We start from the raw sequence: 21,882 nt of genomic DNA on the forward strand, positions 1-21,882 counted from the left end.
CTGGTGGAAACATCTCTCTCCATCGGATGAGCTATTGCCAATATTCTGCTTGTGTTCAAGGCCAGTTAATGCAAAAGCTAATGCAAAGAATAGAATTTCCCATCTATATCTAGATCCTGCATATTGTATATCCTTCCGACGACTGTACCTATTTTAATCACCCTCTTGGAAGGGGGAGGGGGGTATGAACTCATTTTTGGGAGTTGATTTTAATCAACTCTTCTATGCAGTTACTCTGGCAAACCGAAAGTGAAACAGTGTTATGACCTAAGCGCAAATCATCCCCCCTGACAAGACTTAGTTCATGAAAATAATAGAAAAATTCAAAGAAATGTATGCTGAAGCATTGTTTTTCAAGGAAACTTATCAATAAACACCTTGAAAATAGTCAGATTTTATATAATACGAACAACTAAGATATTTTTATAGTCTCATGTATTCCTACGCCAGAGTTTAAATATAGCCTCGTTCGACCAAATGCTCGGCTGTCTCCGTATTAACGGAGACAGCCGAGCATCTGGTTGAACGAGACTAGAGTTCGATATCAATAGTGCTTGGATCCATAAAATTTTTCGAATTGCTTCGATTACATATACATAGTTTGAAATCTATCTTTAAATTTACACAACATGATTCATATGGGGTTTCTCGAAATTCTTGTCGGAAAAGTCTAAAATTCATATAATAAAAAAGTGCGTAATTCAAATACAGACTAGAAACTAATTGTCATGCAAAATAAGTTGATTTTAAAATAAATGATAATCGATAAAATCATCTCCCGTCAGTACTTTGATTTCTATATGATGCCTTCTTTCCCTTTTACATGACCAAATGAAAGTATAACCTTTACCGCGGTGGAAAGACATATTCGGCTTAGTGTCGATGATTTTATAATGTCGCGTCGCTAACATGGTAGTAACTGCTCATTTTGTTTTCGACTGAAAATGGAAATCAAATGGCAAAGCCATGTATCAGCCTGATAATGCAGTTCTTAGTAAGGAAATGTTTTGGGTGTTAAAGGAAAACCAACACAGAGAGGTCAAACTGAGAGGTGAGAAGAACGATAAAAATGGAGATATTGGACATTTGTCCTTGCAAACTCGTCGTGCAAAAATGAAACCAAAGTTCAAAACATATACTAGTACTTAAAAAACGGCTGATAGTATTGTTTCAACAGTTGTATTTAATTACAGAGAGAGAGAGAGAGAGAGAGAGAGAGAGAGAGAGAGAGGATGTTACAAATCAGTTCATGTAGAGCTCTTTTGGATTCTTTACTATTCTGATTTCTTTATGCAGGCATTTATGACGATATATATGCATTATACATCAAATCCTATAGGATATGAAACAATAGAAGTAATGACAAAAATCGTTGATTATGACCATAAATATTCTTAATTTCGTTAGGTGATATACATTAGGGTCACTTTCTATTATCTTTTACGGGCAGTATAGGAATACAGTTATATATTCACACAACAACCTCTGTATATATATATACCCACATGTAGTTTCATACAAAATCTCGCTACTACGAGCAACGAAACCCAATCCCTTAATAAAAGGAAACTTGGGGAGGAAAAAAGACGCGGAGGGATATTTATTGATCCTTTTTGACTGGTGTGGCCCCTCCTACGATAGCTTCACGGAAATGGTCGCTGGCTGCAAGATACGGGACAATGTATAAAGAGGCTGAAGCTTTGGCAAATAATGGCGGCAATGTGACAGCAAGCATAGAAACACTGGTGATCTTGGTACGCTGACTCCAGATCCCGAAATATCCGTACGGTCCCCAGCCGACACCGGCTATCATCAGGAAGGCGAACGTTATCTACAGCGTTGGAGGGAGAAGTATAAGTACTGTGGAATCCTTTTTATATCGTGGTGGATCAATGTTCGTGGGTAGCCATCATATTTCTGAATCGTCGTGACGTAATTTTGTTGATAGCAAGTCTTAGAAAATTTTGTATGTACTTTCATGGGAATGTAAATTCGTTGGCAAGGGTTACCCACGAAAGTCACGAACATTGGTCCCCCACGAACATCAATGATTCCACAGTTCATTTATTCATGTGATAAAGTGATAAAAAGGAGAATTTAGAAGTATTCCGGAAATTAGTATCGAGTAGCTTACCCAGACCAGCTGCTTTTCCGTGAACCAGTTTTTCGTGTTGACCTCCAGCACTGTTGGAGAGTCCACGTAACTTTTGGCGGATCTCAGGAAGAGTATTGCCAACAAGAACAGGGTGGCGTATTCTATCGTCATGACCATGATGAACGAAGCGTGGTTGAAGTCGTGTTTTAGCCAGCTCAGGCCACAGGAGACCCCCGACGCTTCCATGGAGTAACTAAACAAATATATCTTGTCATCGGCATATTTTCTAAAATAAATGACTGACACTTTGCTAAACTAAATACAACAATCGGTTTAACCTGTTCCATCCTAAAATCGGAAGTATAGCCCACGTGATCGCATGCAACCAAACAGCGAGCGCTATCAGCCACCACGTCCCTGTCGTCATTGTGTCATCTAAACAGTAGAAATCATTCAGTGAACTAACACTCAGTCAAATTGTAGTTCAGTTTAATTGACACCAAAAGACGCGCGCATCCTTACAGATGTGTCGTTGTCGATTGGCTAGGTACCGCTCCAAACACAAAGTGAAGATAAACGCCGGACACGCCATACCACCTGTGTACGACTCAACCCCGTACAACTGACATCCACGAATACCAAACACCCACCTACAACGACATCCATGACATTGTGACGTATCCTTAGAGCAATTTATTCACAAAAATGAAAACATCTAGCATCCGATATGATTAGCATGTATACATTTTTATTGTTTTTTTTTAAATATATAAATATCATCAAATAGCGATCAATATTTCAAAATCAATTATTTTGTAAAGTCAATAGTGCAGACAGCAATAAATTTGATCAAACTCAATCGATGCATACTATACAATAGTATTTTATGAATAACAGATCATAATGTATTATACGTTGACAATACAATAAAAATGAATCATTAATAAGTTATATTATTGTATAGGCATACCCGTCTGTACACCCCATCCCATTTACAATAAGAGATTATTGTCTCAGCAACGGAACGCATAAAAAGATCATCAATAATTATTATGAAATTGTTTTTTACTTCGATTTATTCATTCCATAAATACTTTTGTGTACAAATAAAGAACTTTGAATCAATTGATTTAGGTAAAGGATGGTTTGCCCTAGTGGGAGGTTAACACACAATGCACATATTATAAAGGGGGGGGGGCGAATTTGAAATAACTCGCTTTAACGAGATACCTACCCGTTGCAACGCGATGTGAACTCGCGATTGTTAAAACCGGATAAGAACTCGTTACGAGATAATCATCTCGTTAACACGAATTAAATATATCTTTACATCTAAAAAAAATGTGCTTATCAGGCTTTTGTAAAATAGTGCTCAATATAACTAGCTGAAAATAAAAAATTCAAGATCATACTTTCCATGCCAGCTTGATAGACCGGAGAAGGGAAATCCAAGAACTACCAGGATATTGGAGATCGCCAGGTTTATATGCAGAATGTTCTTGGGGGAGACCAGCACACCCTCCTTCATAAACGTCTTGAGCACGAATGAATTTGCCAGTACCCCGCTCACTCCTGTTGCATGTGAAATTAAATGAGAAATTTGCCCCTTTAAAATGCATCATACATGTACATTGATGATTGATGCGTATTCAGTTGAACTAGAATAAGAAAATATATTCATATTAATTGATAAAGAGATTCCATCGGTCATTGGTCTTGATTGTATCGCTGTAGTAATCGCCAAAGTAGTATTATGCAATAGCGCAACATGTGAATGTTGACAAGAAAAAATAATTAATCTTAAGCCATTAGCTGATGCGACTGATTTTTCAGAATACGTACAATATACTAATGAAATTTCTTTGTACACGCAAAGACATAATAATCCTAAAAGTTAGAAAAAAAATCTTTCGTTGAGTAGTTACAAGTTCTGTCTGTACAAATCTCCATCATGTTAGCGAGAGTTTGGCCATTCCGTCTCAGATAGACCATCTTTTAAACATGCATTGTGGTGATGTTGATCTAGTTTCTAATCATTGCTAATCAAATTTTCCCCAACTTTTAAAAGAGCAAAGAAAACATGTAACAACTAACATTAGCTCCTAATAATGGCAATGTTTAGATAGCAGCCGGTGGAATCTGCAAGTTCCGCTCTCAGCAAAATATTTATTTCAATATCTAAAAAAAATTCCGAGGTATATTAGTGTACATAGCTTATCAATTATGCATTTGGATAAATAAACCCCTCGCTAAAGTTTCTACTTACCGAAGATGAAGTAAAGGATAGCCACACCCTTGTGCTCCACCTCCGAGAATTCCCCCGTCACTGCAGCCATGGTCTGAGAGTGAGGCGGCGAGGATTCGCGCGACGAAGTCCGATGATTAGCTATAGATGTAGAGGAGACTCCGGGAAAAAGAAGATCCGACGATCCGCTCTGAGCAGGAGACCCCGGGAATAAGACGAGGTGGCAGTGCTGTACAGGTATTATAGAGCGAAAATCGATAGCAGCCTCACGGAGACTGCGTGACAGCCATGATCGACAGCTCGCCAATTTAATCACTCCAGTAGTTGTCACCTAATCAGCCTCCGTGAATAACAAGCTTATCTTTTAGCAACAAAACCTGTGTCATCCATACATAGTTTTAGTGTTGTTGTTTTTTCTTGGGGGTTTTTTGGAGGGGGGGGGGCTGTTTTTTGTTTTAATTATTTTTTGGTATTTTTTCTATGTAATACTTCCTTCTACAAACTCGAATATTGAATAAGGAAATCCTTTAAAAAGAAATAATAATAATATATCAACAGTTAATTTTGATTTCATATTCAATATTAATCTTTTTTGTGTGTGACACACGATGAAACATAAAAAGATTTATTTTCACTTATGAAAAATCATATTTCCCGAGGGCGTTGCCCTCGGGAAATATGATTTTTCATGAGGGATTAAATCTTCATATTTCCCTCACAATTATGCAATAAATGTATAAGATGGGCTGGAAAATAATTGGCCATAGGGACTGGTTTGTTGTTGCATCATCTCTATATTTATAAAGAACATGGATCATTTAAGTAAAGCCGGAATCGTAATCATACTGTATCTAAATTAAAACATTTTCTAAATGCTATTTTCCCCGAAATGAATGATGGAAGAAAAAATCAAGTTCTCTTGAGGGGAAAACTACAACATAGTAGATGTTCGAAATGGGAAAAATGGCTTTGAAAGGGAAATGCCTATTACATGTATATTAAGCCTCATTCCAAAGAAAAACACGTTGTTCTTCTTCTTTTATAACAAGTTTTCCCCTTATGAAAATCTACGGTATGATAAATTGTTCACCCTTTACGAGGGTTTCAAAAAAATTATTTGTCTAATTAAAATTTTGCTGTTTTCAAACAGACTATGTATTGTCGACGTTGTACGGGAGCATGCAACCAAAACGTCTTTTAAAAAGAGACATCTGTAATCATTTTTACTCAATCAAAAAAATTTTCTTAGACCTTTAAACGCATATATTTACATGTAAATTTTCCAGTGTCTTTGCCTGTGATAACACTACGTATCGATTTTGTACTAAATAACCCATAATACAAATGACGCCAAATTGAGGCGCCAGCGGGGTTTGCTTATTTATATTTAAATATTTAATCGTACGATGGCTTAAAATTATATAAATATAAGTAATAAGGAATCATTTTTTTGATATTATGAGGTGATAATTTCGGTCGGGCTTTATTGTATTTGATCACGCCCCGACCAAAATTATCACCTCATAATACTCAAAGAATGATTCCTTATTCCTTATGTAATGTTCTACAGTGACCTTTAGTTTGTGTTTCCCAAGTCATCGCCTTCACCCCCAACTTTTATTCTGCAACCACATTGACTTCTGACAGGGCTAGCCATTTTGACGGCTTCAAGAAAGACTAATTCTGATTGGACCATCAGGAATATTAACCAATGAAACAGAGTTTAACATTAGCTATCACAATGGCCGGTCTGGTCAGAAGTTGATGTGGCTGCAGAATAAAAGTTCAGTTTGGAGAGTATTTAAGGAATTTTATCGGAATTTAAGGATGTCAGTAGCATACGTTTGATGTGAGATTTTAAAAGATTAGTGCGGATGTTTCTCGACTTGTTGCAATACTGCTGTTGTCATATGCAAAATCCCATCGTGAGCCCTGGACCGGTAAATGTCCGAGTAAAAATAAACTGGCGACTTCGAGAGAATAATGACGTATATTTCCGCTATTTTAAGACCCATCAACTTGAAATTCGGCATGAGTGTATCTCAGACATTACTTTTATGAAAAATGCATGCATATTGCAAGTGTTTAAAAAATTAAGTGATTTAGGCTTTTGAAACGAGCTGGTAGTTTTTTATCTGGATCAGAGTTCGACCCCTTTCTTTTTTTATGGTTACATTGAAATTAATGTTAAAACAGGCTTGGCCCCTGTGCTTAACCCTAAGGATAATTAAGTAACAGTTCTTGCATTTTAGTAAAATCAATGTATTAAGTCAAGAAAGTTGTGGTCAAGTGCAAATACGGCAACTTCAGAAAAAGTAATGTTTCCCAAAGAGTATTCATAAATTTGAACAAAAACTGTCCCGGGAGGGGGGTGTTAAACACGGGATAACTACTAAAAAGCCAAACGTTTCTCAGAGAAAAAGAGAGAGAGAGAGAGAGAGAGAGAGAGAGAGAGAGAGAGAGAGAGCCTACAACAATGTCTGATGTCCAGGAGAAAGGCTATATGGGGAAACAGCATACTGTGACACAGGTATCTAACGTTCTACCGTGATTTATTTTTCATTCCATGCCTAGAAAACGTTTCTAGACCTCGGTGTTTTGCAGTGAGTTCGTCTCTATGTGGGAGAAATACTCTCGCTGGGACTCTAAAGAGGGTTCAATCAGACGTGATGAAATCAGAACCAGCTAGACCGTCCATCATTTTCTACTTGTGACTAACGCGTGGTTATGACGTTAAAATACTAGACTGGCTATCAAATTCCAATTCTCAAATATAATATCAATTTTGAAAGGAATATTTGAAGGTGTTTTGGAGAAAATGTACATATAAGCTGATTTTGAAGCAGAATTTACTCTAGCTTTGTTGTTTTTTTATGAAACAAAAAGAATGATTGCTAGTATTTTGATTTTTCCCCAAGATATAAAAAATACTTACGTTCGTACGCCCTCTTCTGAGGCTTTTGGTTGCAAAAATATATGAATCATTCTTTAATTAACATTTTATGACACAGGGGTTTGCAAGATACAATGTTATGAGGGTACGTTATGCTTAAATTCGCATACAAAGTAAGTCTGAAATTACATGTTATTGCAGTGGTCTGAAAATGAATACCTATTTTCAAATGAGACCGAATCTTAACTTATGAGATATCCTGTTGTGGCCAAAACAATTTTTTCCGGTTCTCTGCAAAATACTAAGAATTCATTTAAAATCATTGAAGCCGATGCAGGTCTTTTTTTTGTCGAATCATATTTCAGAGTGAATCTTTATTGGTTCACCAATTAATATATAGTAATAATATATATAATAATATAGTCGAAAAACCTTGAAAAATTGACTGGAATCGTGAAGGGATAGATATACACCTCTACAAAAACTCAACATCACTCCTGAAGTGCTTATACACCTGTTTTACATTCCCGATTTCGTAAAATGCAAGTCCGCGTTGGTTCAATCATCAAGTCTTCCCCTTAACATGGGAAAATATGCACATATCCATTGATTGTTCCGAAACAATTTGGCAATGCTTTATTAGAAATCGTCGTCCTAGGACAGATATATAGCGTAAAACTTATGAATAATAAACACAAATTTTGATGTGTTTTTTTTCCATTGAATTGTGTACATGGAGGAGGAGTATTGTTCAATTAGTGAAGCCTACTGAAAAAAGTGGCTTCCTCCATCTAACTGAACAACAATAAAACAACTCGACGATGCCTTTGATCTAATATTTTTTTTATCCCTTAGGGAATCAACTTTTCAGCAAAGTTTTATAAGAAGATTTTTAAAAAAAATTCAAATCAAGTTTTAGCTATAACCTTGATCTTTAATTGGTGATATTCTTCAGGATAAAATGTTCCTCAAATCTCCAAAGGAACGCGTAGATGCATATATATCGTATCATTTTTTTTACTGTTAAAGTAATTAATTCCAGTTTTTCGAATGATAAACCAGTTGGGACATGCAATTTTATGAAGTGTATGAACGTTATATCAAAATGGAATTGGGGAAAATCTCCCTCTTCTCCATTTACGAGACCATAAAATAATCAATGGCTAAAAACAGGACGAGTCGGAAGATTGCCTACATTTGTCTGATAAAAGGTTCTTCCTGAATCGTTCTATTCAATGTACAGGAATTAAATAGATTGGTTCATGTTTATGATGCGAATTCAATTTCATGATATCAATTTCTTACTTATGTTTGTCACATGATAAGCATTCATTATATTGCTTATTTTTATTATTATTCATTTTTTATAAATGTGGTGAGTTATATAGGTCATATATATTTGACAGAATATGATGGTGTGCCAAATTCCAAGTCCCGTCCCCGGGGTCTTGAAAATGTCACCATATGCTGGCTGTCATCAAACGCACCATTATCCCTCTGTAACATTTTCGTTGGTCCAGGTTTCTTAGTGGCATTTCATTATTTATTCTTTCTATTTATCATGATTTAAACTTTAAACTGCCGTTGTGAATATCTATAACTTCATATATATAGATAAGTATACAGGGGAAAAAACGTCCGAGGAGAGATTATTTTGTTTGATAAACCAGATCAAAAACGATTTGCTTCAGCGAACACGACAAAATGAAAACAAATACTTCATTGAACAGAGGAGCGGAAGTTAATTGCTATTTTTTACATGTGTGCAATTCAAGTGGTTGCTTCTTAGCTTTTAAACAGGACACCTGAGCGGGTGATTTACTTTCTGAAAGTTACTGCAAGAACTTTGGGCAGCATTACCGTAATGGAGAACGTAACCCGGATCTTGAACGAGAGATACGCCGGGGTGGTGCTCCCAAACACCGTGCTGCTGGCCCTGGGGATGACGGTGGGGGCGGTCGGGAACGTCGCCGTCATCACACTGTACGCGTCAAAGATGCAGGACAAGAAAGGCGACCGCTACTTTATCCCCGTCTTGGCCTTCATTGACTGTCTGGGCTGTGCAGCCAACGGCGCATTCTACACGATAGACAACTTATACCTTTTCCTTTTCCCGAGTGATGCTCTGTGTCGAGTACTCATATTCCTGTTGACGTTTGCGTCTGGATTTTCCGCCCACGTCTTGTTGCTTATTGCCTTACAGAGGTATCTACTGATTTGTCGCCCCTTTGGACAGCAACTGACCCTATACTGGAGGAGAGTCTCCCTGGGGATCATCACCGTGGTCTGTCTTGGGTACGCCTCTCCCCTGCTGGGTATTGGTGGCGTTCGCCACTCCAACTCCACGTTTCTCAATCGAACGTTTCCAAGTCACGAGTGCGTTTTGTCTGTGGAGAAGTCGGCGGGAACGGTCTTGTACTTTGGACTGATCGCTTTGATCAGTGTTGCTAACATTTTGATTACTGTCGCTCTCTACGTACCAATAACCAGAGCCATATACAGGACATTCTCCTTCCGAAAGCGGACACTCAGCTATACGAGTAGAGACAGGCGCATGTCCGATAGTAGAACTACCCAAATCTCCCATATAGAGATCCAGGAATCACCTAAACACGAAACATCCGATATCGCCAATAACGGAAAACAGACAGTCTCCCCAAAGAGGGCCGCCAAAGTTCACCAGAAGACTCGCACGTGCGAGTCAAAGAAAGACAAAGTGAAAGCCACCATCAACCTGATGTTTCTGATCATCATCCTGGTGTACATTTTGTCCTATATCCCCACCCTGGCCATTCTGATCGCCACCTACACCCTGAGTGACTTCACTTATCTGGAACTGTCGACGGCTGGAATTAACCTGTGGCTCTTTTGTGCCCGTTTTCTGCTTCTAAATCACGTGGTAAATCCCTTCATTTACGGATATTTTGACATAGGGTTTCGAGCGGAATTCATAAAAATTTGCTGTTGTTTCGATAAAAGAAAAATTGAATATTCAGTGAACAGCCAAACAACTTAATTATTTTGCGAGACCTTTTACTACATTCCAAAACTGCCTTGGAGAACTTGACCGATTTATGGTAATATCAGTAGCATTTACTTATACTTACTTTTCCCAGCGTCTTTGTCTGTGATAAAACTATATGAATCGATTTTGTAATGTAAAAGTTTAATAGACTTCATCAATGATTATTTTAATATTTAATTGTACAGTTGTTGAAAATTATATAAATTTAAGTAATCAGGAATCATTCTTTTAATATTATAAGGTGATCAGATACGGTCGAGCGTGATCAAATCTATCATTTTAGATTTGATCACCTCCAACCGAATTTGATCACCTTATAATACTCAAAGATGATTCCTTATTCCTGAAGCAAACCACGATTATTTTATAATCAGCAACCAGTTGTTTGACGTTATCAACTTTTATTTCAAATGCCTTTTTAAAAAGTGTTTGGCATTCTCAAAGCAATACAATACAATTTTTTTTAATATACAAGTATATTAAAGGAGAATTCGATGCGTTGAAACAATCAAATTCAATTATTTGCAATATGAGCAGTAACTAGCACTTTTTGTGAAAATTAAGTATAACAAAATACAACAGAATATGTGCAAAATAAACAAATAAGAAGCAAAATAAATATCTGTTTTCTAATACTGTAGCGGTGTAATATTTCTTTTATTGCACAGTCCGGAAAAAATCTACTGGCCAGATCCTGAAAATAAAACGATGAATTAAAACAACTCTTATGACGGGAAGCTTTGTAGGTTTATGTTTACAAGTATTGGTTTTGCTGAGATCCAAGCCCAGTGTTAAGTTACAAGATATGCATTTGGCTCAATTACGGACGCAGTATGATTTCATTTGCTAGCGCCGATCCATTAGAAATGACAAGGAATTTCAGTTAGTGACGGCAGGGAAGGATTACAAGAGCTCAATTCAGCAGACCCGTCGTTCGTACACAACAGTTTACTTACAGCATTTAATTCAATGACGAGATTTAAAGATTTTAAAATGTTGAATTTAATTATAATGTTTAAAATCCTTTCAACTTTCAATTCATGTAATGGGTCAGGGGGCAACTTGTGTTGGTTTTACTAGAAGTTGAGTTATTGATTTTATGTTTGGATATTGACAGTACGAGAAGTATACAATAATACATCGATCCTAGGTGGGACTCGCTTTTTCATATCATGCACTCGTTTCCTTGTAGTATATGAATCTATGTACATGTATAATCTATGTACATGCATAATTAAATGATTTCCTTGTCTGGTTGAGTTCGTTCGCTTATTAAAATCAAAGTACTGATGTATTGACGGGAGTTGATTTTATCGATTATCGTTTATTTTAAAATCAGCTTATCTTGCATGGCAATTAGTTTCTAGTCTGTATTTGAATTACGCTTTTTTTATTATGAATTTTAAGACTTTTCCGACAAGAATTTCAAGAAACCCCATATGAATCATGTTGTGTAATATTTAAAGATAGATTTCAAACTATGTATTAGTAATTGAAACAATTCTAAGAATCGTATGGATCCAGGCACTATTGATAACGAACTCTAGTCTCGTTCAACCAGACGCTCGGCTGTCTCCGTTAATCTCCGACAAGCAATAGAGCTAATCGCAACTTAGCGCAACTTTCCGGCAAGCTAAAAAAAACACCACATTGTCTCCGAGCTTGCCGGAAAGGCCCGAGAAGTTGCGATTGGCAAGAGAGCCTCTCTGCTTGTCGGAAATTTACGGAGACAGCCGAGCGTCTGATTGTTTATTAAACTCTGGCGTAGGAACACATAAGACTACAAAAATATCTAAATTGTTCGTATTATATAAAATCTGACTATTTTCAAAGTGTTTATAGATAAGTTTCCTTAAAAAACAATGCTTCAGCATACATTACATCGAATTTGCTATTATTTTCAAGAACTAAGTCTTGTCAGCGGTGATGATTTGTGCTTAGGTCCAAACACTGTTTCACTTTCGGTTTGCCAGAGTTAATGCATAGGAGAGTTGATTAAAATCAACTCCCAAAAAAGGTTATGGAAACAATGTAAACTGCATCATCTTATCTTACTATTTTAAACTAACGTTGCTGACTTCTAGACTATGAGACATCAAGACTTACTTTGTTATCAGGCATAGTTCGGACTTAATATACGATACATCAAATCTTACCTTGTAATAAGGCATAGTTCGGGGTTCATTTAAATGACATCATAACTTACTTTGTCTATAAGCATAATTCAGAGTTTATATAAATGCCATCATTACTCACTTTCTCTATCAGCATAGTTTTGGGTTTATTTCTGTGACATCGTGACTTAAATTGTTAATAAGCATAGTTTTGGGTGTATTTATGTGACATCACGTCTTACTTTGTTAATAGGCATGGTTTTTGGTTTACTGTGATATAAGTGACATCATGTCTTCGTGTTTTGAGTTATATAGTGAGTTCATGTCTTCATAGTTTCTGGTTTATATAAGTGACATCATGACTTCAAAGTTTTGGGTTTATATAAGTGACATCATTACTTACTTTGTTAGTAGGCATAGTTCTGAGTTCTATCTGAGGAAGAAGATTCCTGATCCTCTAAACCTAAGAAATTATAAAAGATATTAAATACCTTAACATAAGTAATGAATTTATGATTATATATATCCAAATGAATTAAAACTCAAAATCAATAGTAAAAAAGCAGGTAAAACATGCAAATGCAACACTCTAACACTCTAAAACTCAAACTGTGGTCTTTGTGTAAACTAATCAGGCGAGAGAGAGAGAGAGAGAGAGAGAGAGAGAGAGAGAGAGAGAGAGAGAGAGAGAGAGAGAGAGAGAAAAGAGAGAGAGAAAGAGAGAGAGAGAGCATGCAATCATTCAGACATGCAGGCGTCATGGTGAGCTCAACACGCATTATTTCTAGTCTAGAGCGGCTACCACGCTAGCACACGATATACCGTGGCGCTTGTTAGAATAAGACTGAGAATAAAAGTCCGTGATTTGTGTGGCCCGTGGGGCTAGCCTGGTGCGTCGGGACCGATGATGATATCGACTACTACCTGTCCGCGCATGTGCAGGAACGGTGTGTGGGCGGTAAACATTCATCACGATGGAAGCATCTGAACCGGGAACAATCTCGTCGTATGGACCAGGGTACCTTAATAAAGAGGTCAAACTGTGTAGAAGGTCAAGGACAACAAACAGGTTTTACTAGGATAAAAATATCCCTATCGCTATTACACAACTTTTAAAAGATCAATGTCTGTAGATATTCATCTATTTTTGTGATTGGAAAAGTTGAAGAAATGCTGACTCTAACACTCTAATTTATCTGATGTTCACTTGTTGTGAAATGCTTTGAAATCTTACCATGGATTTTGATACATGTGTGAATGTCTATTTTCACATTCCTGTCTAAAATCGCCAAGCTGATAAAGAAAAAAAATAATAAAATGATTAAGGAAACAAATTAAAAGATAAATATGCAATTGCTTTTTCATGAGACGTTTTCCATCAAGGAAGAAAGACTATTTATGTGAGTTGGTTTTTGGTTTTTTTGTTGACATACTAGTATGATTGCGCATCACAAGGGGTAAAGTGATCGTGCGTCGGACACATTGTTCAACAAATGTCAAATAAATAAAATCCAATAGTCACACGGTAATAAACCCTGATTTTATGAAACCCATCGGGAGTCCTCTGGCGTTTACATACACTGTTAATGCATCAAGCCTAACCACAGTCTTTTAATGGCCTCTAGGCTTTACCCAATGTTCATTTATCTTTTGTAGTTTTTACAAATTAATTACTTTCAACGATTAAGAGATTTGAAATACGTAATTAAAATATATTACACGGTCAACGACGGATAATTCGTGTTACTGGGGTTTTTTCTGAGAAGAGGCGGTACGAATTATTCTCACCTTTGCAGATCCCCATCAGATCAGTAAGCAGAGAGAGAGAGAGAGAGAGAGAGAGAGAGAGAGAACCAGACTGTTGTTTTGATCTCGACAATGGTACATCAGCCCGAAGGGCCGATATCAAAACAACAGTTTCATATTCTACATGTACCGCACATTCATTTAAATTATATAATCAAATCCCCAGTAATAACTACTACATATGAACATTGTAATAGATGAACTTAAAGGTAAACGAAACAAGCAAGCTCGTGGCCTTCCTTAATGAAGATACATGTAATTAAATAAAATAGATCATAAGATTATCTAGTATCTCGCTCCCTTTTAAAATTTATACAAATATATACACTAGTTTTGGTTTACCGGGACAGATTACGTCTATCTATACTACTATATTAAAATAATAGACTCGAATTTTTGGGCTTTAATACCGAGAAATCGGAAGAGTACTGTCTTTTGTTTTATACATTTTAAACATCATTGGTACTTAGGGATTACCAATTTGTTTTTATTTTTTCTCAATCAAGCTTCGCTAATTAATAATCAACGAAAATTCCTTTAAAAAATCCGGAAATCATCTGGATTTTTTGGGATTTGATAATCTTGCTCATACGCCTTACATTCACGCCATATCACGAGAGGCTCTTTAGTTTATGTGTCCACAATGTCACATTTGCATGGATAAACTTAGAAACGATATTATAAATACATGTAAATTTTCATTGAAAACTGTTCATCAAAGGAAATACGGAAAATAACTCTAACTCAGTGCATTTAATATGAAAAATCCCGAGAGTTTCGAATGTCAACATGGTGTGTAAACTCGAAGCAAGTAAAAACCGTTGGTGAAAAAGATTTGAATTTTTTATTAATATAAATTGAATTTTTAGATGAAAGATATTTACAGCCTCAAAATGGTTTGTTATGAATAATCTAACTTATTTTCAATGCAGCAGTTTCATTAATTTTCTCCAAAATCGTTTCGGAGCGATTCCGAGTCTGCACTGATTTTTTTGCAACATTACGGGTATATGGGAGGCATTTTAACTGTGGCAATGACCTGTCCCGAGACACAGTGAGATTATTTTAACTAAGTAGAGTGTAGTGAAATTAATAGCATTGTTGTAGGCTTAACGCTTGGTTATGTAAATCGGACAACAATACGGTGCGTTGATGTATCTATTTCGTAAATGTCCGGTATCATAATTCAATGTCAACTCGTGCACGCACGGGTCAAAGTCTAGTTTACATGTAAAATTAATACAGCGGGCACAATAAACGTCAGAGAACAAACGTTCATGTACCCATGCTTTACAGATGAAATACCAGGTTTAAGCAAGAAAACAAAAGGGACATAATTTAGGAGTAGAGCAGTGTAGCTCTCCTATCGGGGTTGTACTTAATCTATAGCACTCTGTTAATGACGACATGGCCTTTTTTTTTGGGGGGGGGGGGGGGTTGTTTAAACATTCCCCTGATTCGTAACAGAACATTTAACTCCTTTTGCAATCGAACTGATATCATATAAACACACTTTATAACTATAGAATGACGGGAAAAAAATTTCATTTGTGAAACATAAGAAAATGCTTTTTCCACCATTTTTTACGTTATTTAGACATTATTTTTTTTTCCTTCTTTAAACTATGTATAATTATGTTAATTCATTGTTATTTACGTTTTTGACAGTAATTAAAAAAAAACACTTTAGGATTCTCACACAGAAATGATTTGAAAACGTAATACACATAAAACAACATTCAACTGCAATGTGCAGAAATAAAATCATTTTTTGAAACAATTTACAATGTGTACAAAACAAGAGGCCCATGGGCCACATCGCTCACCTGAGCAACACTAGACATAATAAAATCAGCTGAATATAAACCTACATCAAACTTTGAACCTTATATGTGGCACAACAATTATCCAGGACCACAGTCTAAACAACTGAGAATCAACAAATGTCAATATGATTGCATATTAGTAATACTATACATGTATACTAAATATTTTTGAGAATGATCAAATTTATTTCCAATGTAAAAATTTGCCCCCTCCCCCCCCCCCCCTTTTATAGTTTCATCCTTTTTATTTGATTTTAAAAGATTTTTCTCTATATATACAACACTACCTGAGAACGCTTTCACTCAAATAACAGCTTTTCTGCTCAATTGATTTTCAAAACTAAGATATTTCTCTTTACATTCCTATGTAAAAACTTGATCCCCCAATTGTGGCCCCACCGTACCCCTAGGGATCATGATTTGAACAAACTTAAATCTACACTACCTGAGGATGCTTCCATGCAATTTACAGCTTTTCTGGCCAGATGGTTCTTGAGAAGAAGATTTTTAAAGATATTTCTCTATATATTCCTATGCAAAAAATTCGACCCCCAATTGTGGCCCCACTATACCCCTGGGGACCATGATTTGAACAAACTTGAATCTACACTATCTGAGGCTACTTAGACGCAAGTTACAGCTTTTCTGGCCATTTGGTTCTTGAGAAGAAGATTTTTAAAGATATTTTTCTATATATTCCTATGTAAAAATTCGACCCCCAATATTGGCCCCACCGTACCCCCGGGGATCATGATTTGAACAAACTTGAATCTACACCACCTGAGGATGCTTCCACGCAAGTTACAGCTTTTCTGGCCAATTGGTTCTAGAGAAGAAGATTTTTAAAGATATTTCTCTATATATTCCTATGCAAAAAATTCGACCCCCAATTGTGGCCCCACTGTACCCCCGGGGATCATGATTTGAACAAACTTGAATCTACACCACCTGAGGATGCTTCCACGCAAGTTACAGCTTTTCTGGATAATTGGTTCTAGAGAAGAAGATTTTTAAAACACACTATTACTTTTTCACTAATTCCTAATTATCTCCCCTTGAAAGAGGGCGTGGCTCTTCATTTGAACAAACCTGAATCCCCTTCACCTAAGGATACTTTATGGCAAGTTTGGTTGAAATTTGCCCAGTGGTTCTTGAGAAGAAGATAAAAATGTGAAAAATTTACTACAACAACGACAACGACAACGACGACAGACAACGGACAAATTGAGATCAGAAAAGATCACTTGAGCCTTTGGCTCAGGTGATCTAAAAAGAAGAAGAAATTTCTTCGAAAAGCATGTGATATGTATTCTTACGATGATTTGTCGCCCCGTGATGGGGAGGGACCAGTCTGTTCTCTGGGGCACCTGCCAGCCGATCTCCCCCACGTTGCTGGTCCTGGGGCGAGGGAAGGGTGTGGCCGTGGCGGGTCGCCACAGGTAGTTGGCCTCGCTCGTGCCCTCCACGGACATCGTGCCAATGCCGGTGTACCGATGATCGGTCTCCACGGTTACACGATGGTCACAATTTCCATCAGGGCCTATATACAATAAGAGGGCCAAAATGGTACATGTTATATACAATATCTTAATTTTCGGTCTAACTTGTAACCTTGGGTTTCTTTGATATTCATGTTCAATTTAACCTTGTATAGAAATGCTACTTAATGTAATACATGTATATAAATTCGGTACCGGCGATGCACTTGATTGACACTTTACACTAAGATGTTTTACAATTAAATCCATATTTATTACCATACTTCCAATCATAATTGATCCTATCCTTTTAAAATCATAAATATTCACAGGAATGAGTGGGTGAAATGGAAATAAGCCCCTATACGTTAATGATCAAAAGCACCTACCATTCATACCATATTCAATGTACAGATACGTTCATTTCAACGCGACATTAATCATGATTGTAAAAACTTAGTCAATGATTTTACAGTCACCCTTTTCTTATCGTTCAAGTGTTCAACATAAATTACATGAACGCAAACTATTTAAGAGACTCGCCTATTAAATCAACAAAGAACCGATGGAATTCTCTCGCGAGCAAATTAAAATCTCAACAAAAGTAATATTGCTGTGCCAAAAAGAATGCTTTAAAGGAAAGTATTACGGTTGTCCGACACCCCCTCCCCCCCCCATCCCCTCAAATAATGTACTCCCCTCCCGCACGTGCAATACATTTTCATTGTATATTATTATTTACACAAAAAATTTCTTTTTTGCAAATTATTGTGGGTACTAATTATCTGATTTCAGAATTTATATGTACATTACATCAGCCCTTTAATCAGCCATTTGTTCCGTCTTTTCTTTATCGATAAGAGTTGGCACACTGTGCAGTGTTGTTTTAGCGATCTTAATGATAAATATTTAAACATCAACTGATATTGATTTGTGCACATTTCATTCAACGGTAGGTAATGCAAATACACCGATGTAAGCTTATTAATTATTTATGTTAAAAGTTCCTTTAAAATCGATTTCCTCAAATTCTTCAACACTTTTCATATATTCCCGCGATTCTAAAATATACAAATACCTATAGAGTGTCATATACAGTGAAATTAAATGAAATTATGTACTATACCAGTAAAAAGCATTCTCCCTTTCCATGGCTCATCGGATTCTATGATATTATAAATATAGTTTTTCGTTCTTTCCCCCGGAACAACTCCTTTCTCCTGAGTGGACGTCATCTCTTCTAATAAGAACTGCCACCCGCAGCACACGTATTAAACTACCTGTAGGGAGCCCCAATCAAGCTGAGTAGCAACGTGACGTCACAATGTAAATGTTACTAAGGAAGTCGCTTTAACGAGAGCGAAACGAGAGGCTACAAACGTTTGTTATAAAGGTAATTTCACGGTTATCAGTACCATTTCTATGTCAAAATCCTGCATATCTAAACAGAGGTCTTCTTTTTACGTTCTAGCTATACATTGTAGATATGCATGTTTGTTAAATTTTATAAACAAGGTATAAAGAGAGGGAGAGAGAAGGGGGTTGTTTCATCGTGTTCATTCTCTCATTGGACGAAATGTAACATGTCTATATATATTTCAGTGCCTTAAAACAGTAAGCGATGGATACAGCATATCTAAAGAATAATCTCGGTAGCTGCTTAACGCAATGTCTAGCAGAAATATCAGAAAAGCGACCACGGGATCCAATCGAGTTCATGGCCCAGTGGCTTTACAAATACAAAGAAAATGTCTTGTATATCAGTAAGGTAAGCATATCACAATACACACAATAAACTGCTCTAAGATGTAGTTGCGTTGCTAAGTTATAGTCAAGTATTAATAGTTGAATTTATAGTTAAATTTACTGGTTGTGATAGCTGCTGTATTCTCTCTGTACATGCATTTATACCCCTCAACAAATGTCTTTTTTTTAAAGTCAAATCTGTCTAGACATTTATGTACATCATAACATTTTAAGATGAATTATAAATGAATTGGTTGTTGAAAATGCATATGAGAAGAAAATGATAAAATAGGGAAATATGAGTTAGGACAGGTTTTATTATGGATCTAATAAATGAACAAAAATATAAGATTTAAAGGCTTGCATTTCTTATAGAAAGAGGAAGAAAAGAGTCAGTTAGAGAGAGAAAAGGAAGAATTTGAAAAAGAACAAGAAATGTTGGAGAAAAGGAAGGAAGAGGCTGATCAGATCAAGAAAGAAGATGATGAAAAGAGAAAGGTGGGTGTCCAGTACAAGGAAATGTCCCCGGCTTCTTATATCATGTTTGGCAGATTCAATATTGTAAATGAGTTAATTGAAACACAAGGGTGGTTTGTAATAATAAGTTAAATATATCAAGTCATGATAAGTATCTCTCAGAGAGACATGTCACAGGAATAGTCACTACATATATATTCACAAAAATTATGCTATCTAGTAAAAATGCATTTAAAATTCAAATTGAGTAGAATGTCAGTTCTGTTTCACTATGCTACAGGCTGAGGAAGAGAGAGCAGCCAAGGAAAGCTCCTCCCCCACCAAGCTACCCCCAGTGATGGAGGCCCAGGAACCACCTGAGGAGGAAGGCAAGAAAGCAGCCACTGAGGCCCCTGCAGAGGGAAAACCGGCCGAAGAGGAGGAAAAGCCAGCGGAGAGCTCAGAGGAAAAGAAGGTATAGTTATATTTGTTTTGATATTGTTAAGGTATTCTCCAACACTAACTGGGTTGCTCTTTGATTACGGTAACAGTCAGAAATAAGCCATATTTTATCATGTATTATGTTATACAAAATTGTAATTGACCTTCATCTACCATTAAGTTAATTTTCTTGCAGCCTCTTGGGGTATTTATAAACAATATGTCATAAGTGGTTATTTTTTTTTTTTGAAAATTAATTTATATCTAAAGCTGGAACTATTAACTCAGTGGCATATTCAGTCAGAAGATGCATAAATAAATTTTGAAAGACATACGTCTTTGTGTATAATGCTTTTGAATTGGGACTATTTACAGGAGGAGGATTCCAAGGAGGAGTCGAGTGACCCCGCCCCCACAGAGGAGGAGACTTAGTCAGCCCTGCCCCGCCTAGCCTTGTCCCTATTACTGTGTTATAAGCTTCCTTTTTATTCACCAACAACACTGTGCCAGATCCCCGTTGACTGTAATGTTATTTATCATTGTGTTGTGTTTTATCATGAATGACTGTCTGTCTGTGTATGTGTGATTCAAGTATATCTGTGATTATCATCTTATTATGTGAAGAAAAAATGTTTATAAAACCAACAGTGCAGTATTATATAAAAAAAAATTTTTGTGTGTAATACGTCAGTTATGAAATGCTCTGCTTATAAAAGTAAAACGTATTGGCAGCATTGCAAAGGTTACCTCCCTTTTCCCTTTATTTTCAGATAATATAGGTGTAGGTATCAATTCGATGTTGATACCTGTCAGATGTATATCTGATATAATAATCGTTTATTCACCAGTCAAGGTGATATCTTATATCCTATAAGACCTATATAATGGTATTCTATATGTGATATCTAATATATCTTTTATGTGATATCGTATATAGTGGTATCCTATATGTCCTATATATATACCGGTATATTTACATTCCAAATATTTTTTGCATGTAAAGTGTGTGAAAAGACACTGCAGTTATAAGACCGTAATACACACAAGGTACTCAAAGGTTAGAATGACTAGTTTTATTATGACGTCACAAACGTTGAACGCTGTAAAATGCAACGTCACAAACGAGAATCAAAGTTCACGCTTGTGGCTGTTACAGTGGCTCTTCCATTAATTTGAACTTACCCTTAGGATAAAACAGAAATTTTGACGTATAAATCACATTTGCAGACATGGCAAGATGTTAAAAAAATGTAAATATAAGCATTAAATCATTATTTTTTGAAAGATATAGTCTCATAACTGCAGCGGTGTGTGCATACAAATTGAGTAACGCGCTAGCGCGCGTTACTCAATTTGTATGCACACACCGCTGCAGTTATGAGACTATATCTTTCAAAAAATAATGATTCAATGCTTAAATAACATCCTATATGTGATGTATGATACTCAACCCGACAATATCAGTCCCTCAGCCCAGGGAACATCCCTTCTAACCAGGGGATGAGCGTGAACAATAGGCAGAATAATATTGCTGAGTAGTGATGTACTTACGTTGGTATCAGTGATCATGAAATAAGCTGATTAAAAAAACCTACCGTCTACATTTTACTGGTATGCGGCTTAATATTTCTATACTATACATGTCAAATAAAGCGCCTTGGTACAGAATAACCCAGAAACTCTATGTGTAGCCGATTATATACAGTAGTAAAGCTATCCCTGATGGTTAGCCGATTATATACGATAGGTAAACCCAA

General features: G+C 36.4%; 4 protein-coding genes across 5 annotated transcripts; 2 read left to right on the top strand and 2 right to left on the bottom strand.

Moving 5' to 3' along the window:
- Positions 1-1,585: 1,585 nt before the first annotated feature.
- On the bottom strand, positions 1,586-4,596 carry LOC105335790 (visual pigment-like receptor peropsin). The gene is made up of 6 exons (XM_011439879.4): positions 4,362-4,596; positions 3,508-3,667; positions 2,618-2,745; positions 2,434-2,530; positions 2,135-2,348; positions 1,586-1,831 (listed from the first exon to the last, which is right to left on the bottom strand). The coding sequence occupies exons 1-6, from the start codon at positions 4,429-4,431 to the stop codon at positions 1,601-1,603; spliced, it is 900 nt and encodes a 299-aa protein (XP_011438181.3). The 5' UTR covers positions 4,432-4,596; the 3' UTR covers positions 1,586-1,600.
- A 4,501-nt stretch (positions 4,597-9,097) lies between these two features.
- LOC105335789 (thyrotropin-releasing hormone receptor) lies at positions 9,098-10,249 on the top strand. The gene has a single exon (XM_011439878.4). The coding sequence runs from the start codon at positions 9,098-9,100 to the stop codon at positions 10,247-10,249; it is 1,152 nt and encodes a 383-aa protein (XP_011438180.4).
- A 435-nt stretch (positions 10,250-10,684) lies between these two features.
- LOC105335786 (uncharacterized) lies at positions 10,685-18,806 on the bottom strand. 2 transcript variants are annotated; one of them, XM_034455352.2, is made up of 6 exons: positions 18,609-18,806; positions 17,321-17,544; positions 13,607-13,665; positions 13,195-13,394; positions 12,776-12,835; positions 10,685-10,952 (listed from the first exon to the last, which is right to left on the bottom strand). In XM_034455352.2, the coding sequence occupies exons 1-5, from the start codon at positions 18,715-18,717 to the stop codon at positions 12,780-12,782; spliced, it is 648 nt and encodes a 215-aa protein (XP_034311243.2). In that variant the 5' UTR covers positions 18,718-18,806; the 3' UTR covers positions 10,685-10,952; positions 12,776-12,779. The 2 variants fall into 2 exon arrangements, with proteins under 2 accessions (XP_034311243.2, XP_011438176.2); XM_011439874.4 differs by having other exon boundaries at positions 10,793-10,952; positions 13,297-13,394; positions 18,609-18,800.
- On the top strand, positions 18,735-20,772 carry LOC105335788 (DPY30 domain-containing protein 1). Its single transcript, XM_011439877.4, has 5 exons — positions 18,735-18,875; positions 19,085-19,250; positions 19,604-19,726; positions 19,986-20,159; positions 20,501-20,772. The coding sequence occupies exons 2-5, from the start codon at positions 19,104-19,106 to the stop codon at positions 20,555-20,557; spliced, it is 501 nt and encodes a 166-aa protein (XP_011438179.1). The 5' UTR covers positions 18,735-18,875; positions 19,085-19,103; the 3' UTR covers positions 20,558-20,772.
- Positions 20,773-21,882: the final 1,110 nt, after the last annotated feature.

Source organism: Magallana gigas, chromosome 7 (genome assembly GCF_963853765.1).
Source record: "Magallana gigas chromosome 7, xbMagGiga1.1, whole genome shotgun sequence".
In the NCBI taxonomy this organism is placed as follows: Eukaryota; Metazoa; Mollusca; class Bivalvia; order Ostreida; family Ostreidae; genus Magallana; species Magallana gigas.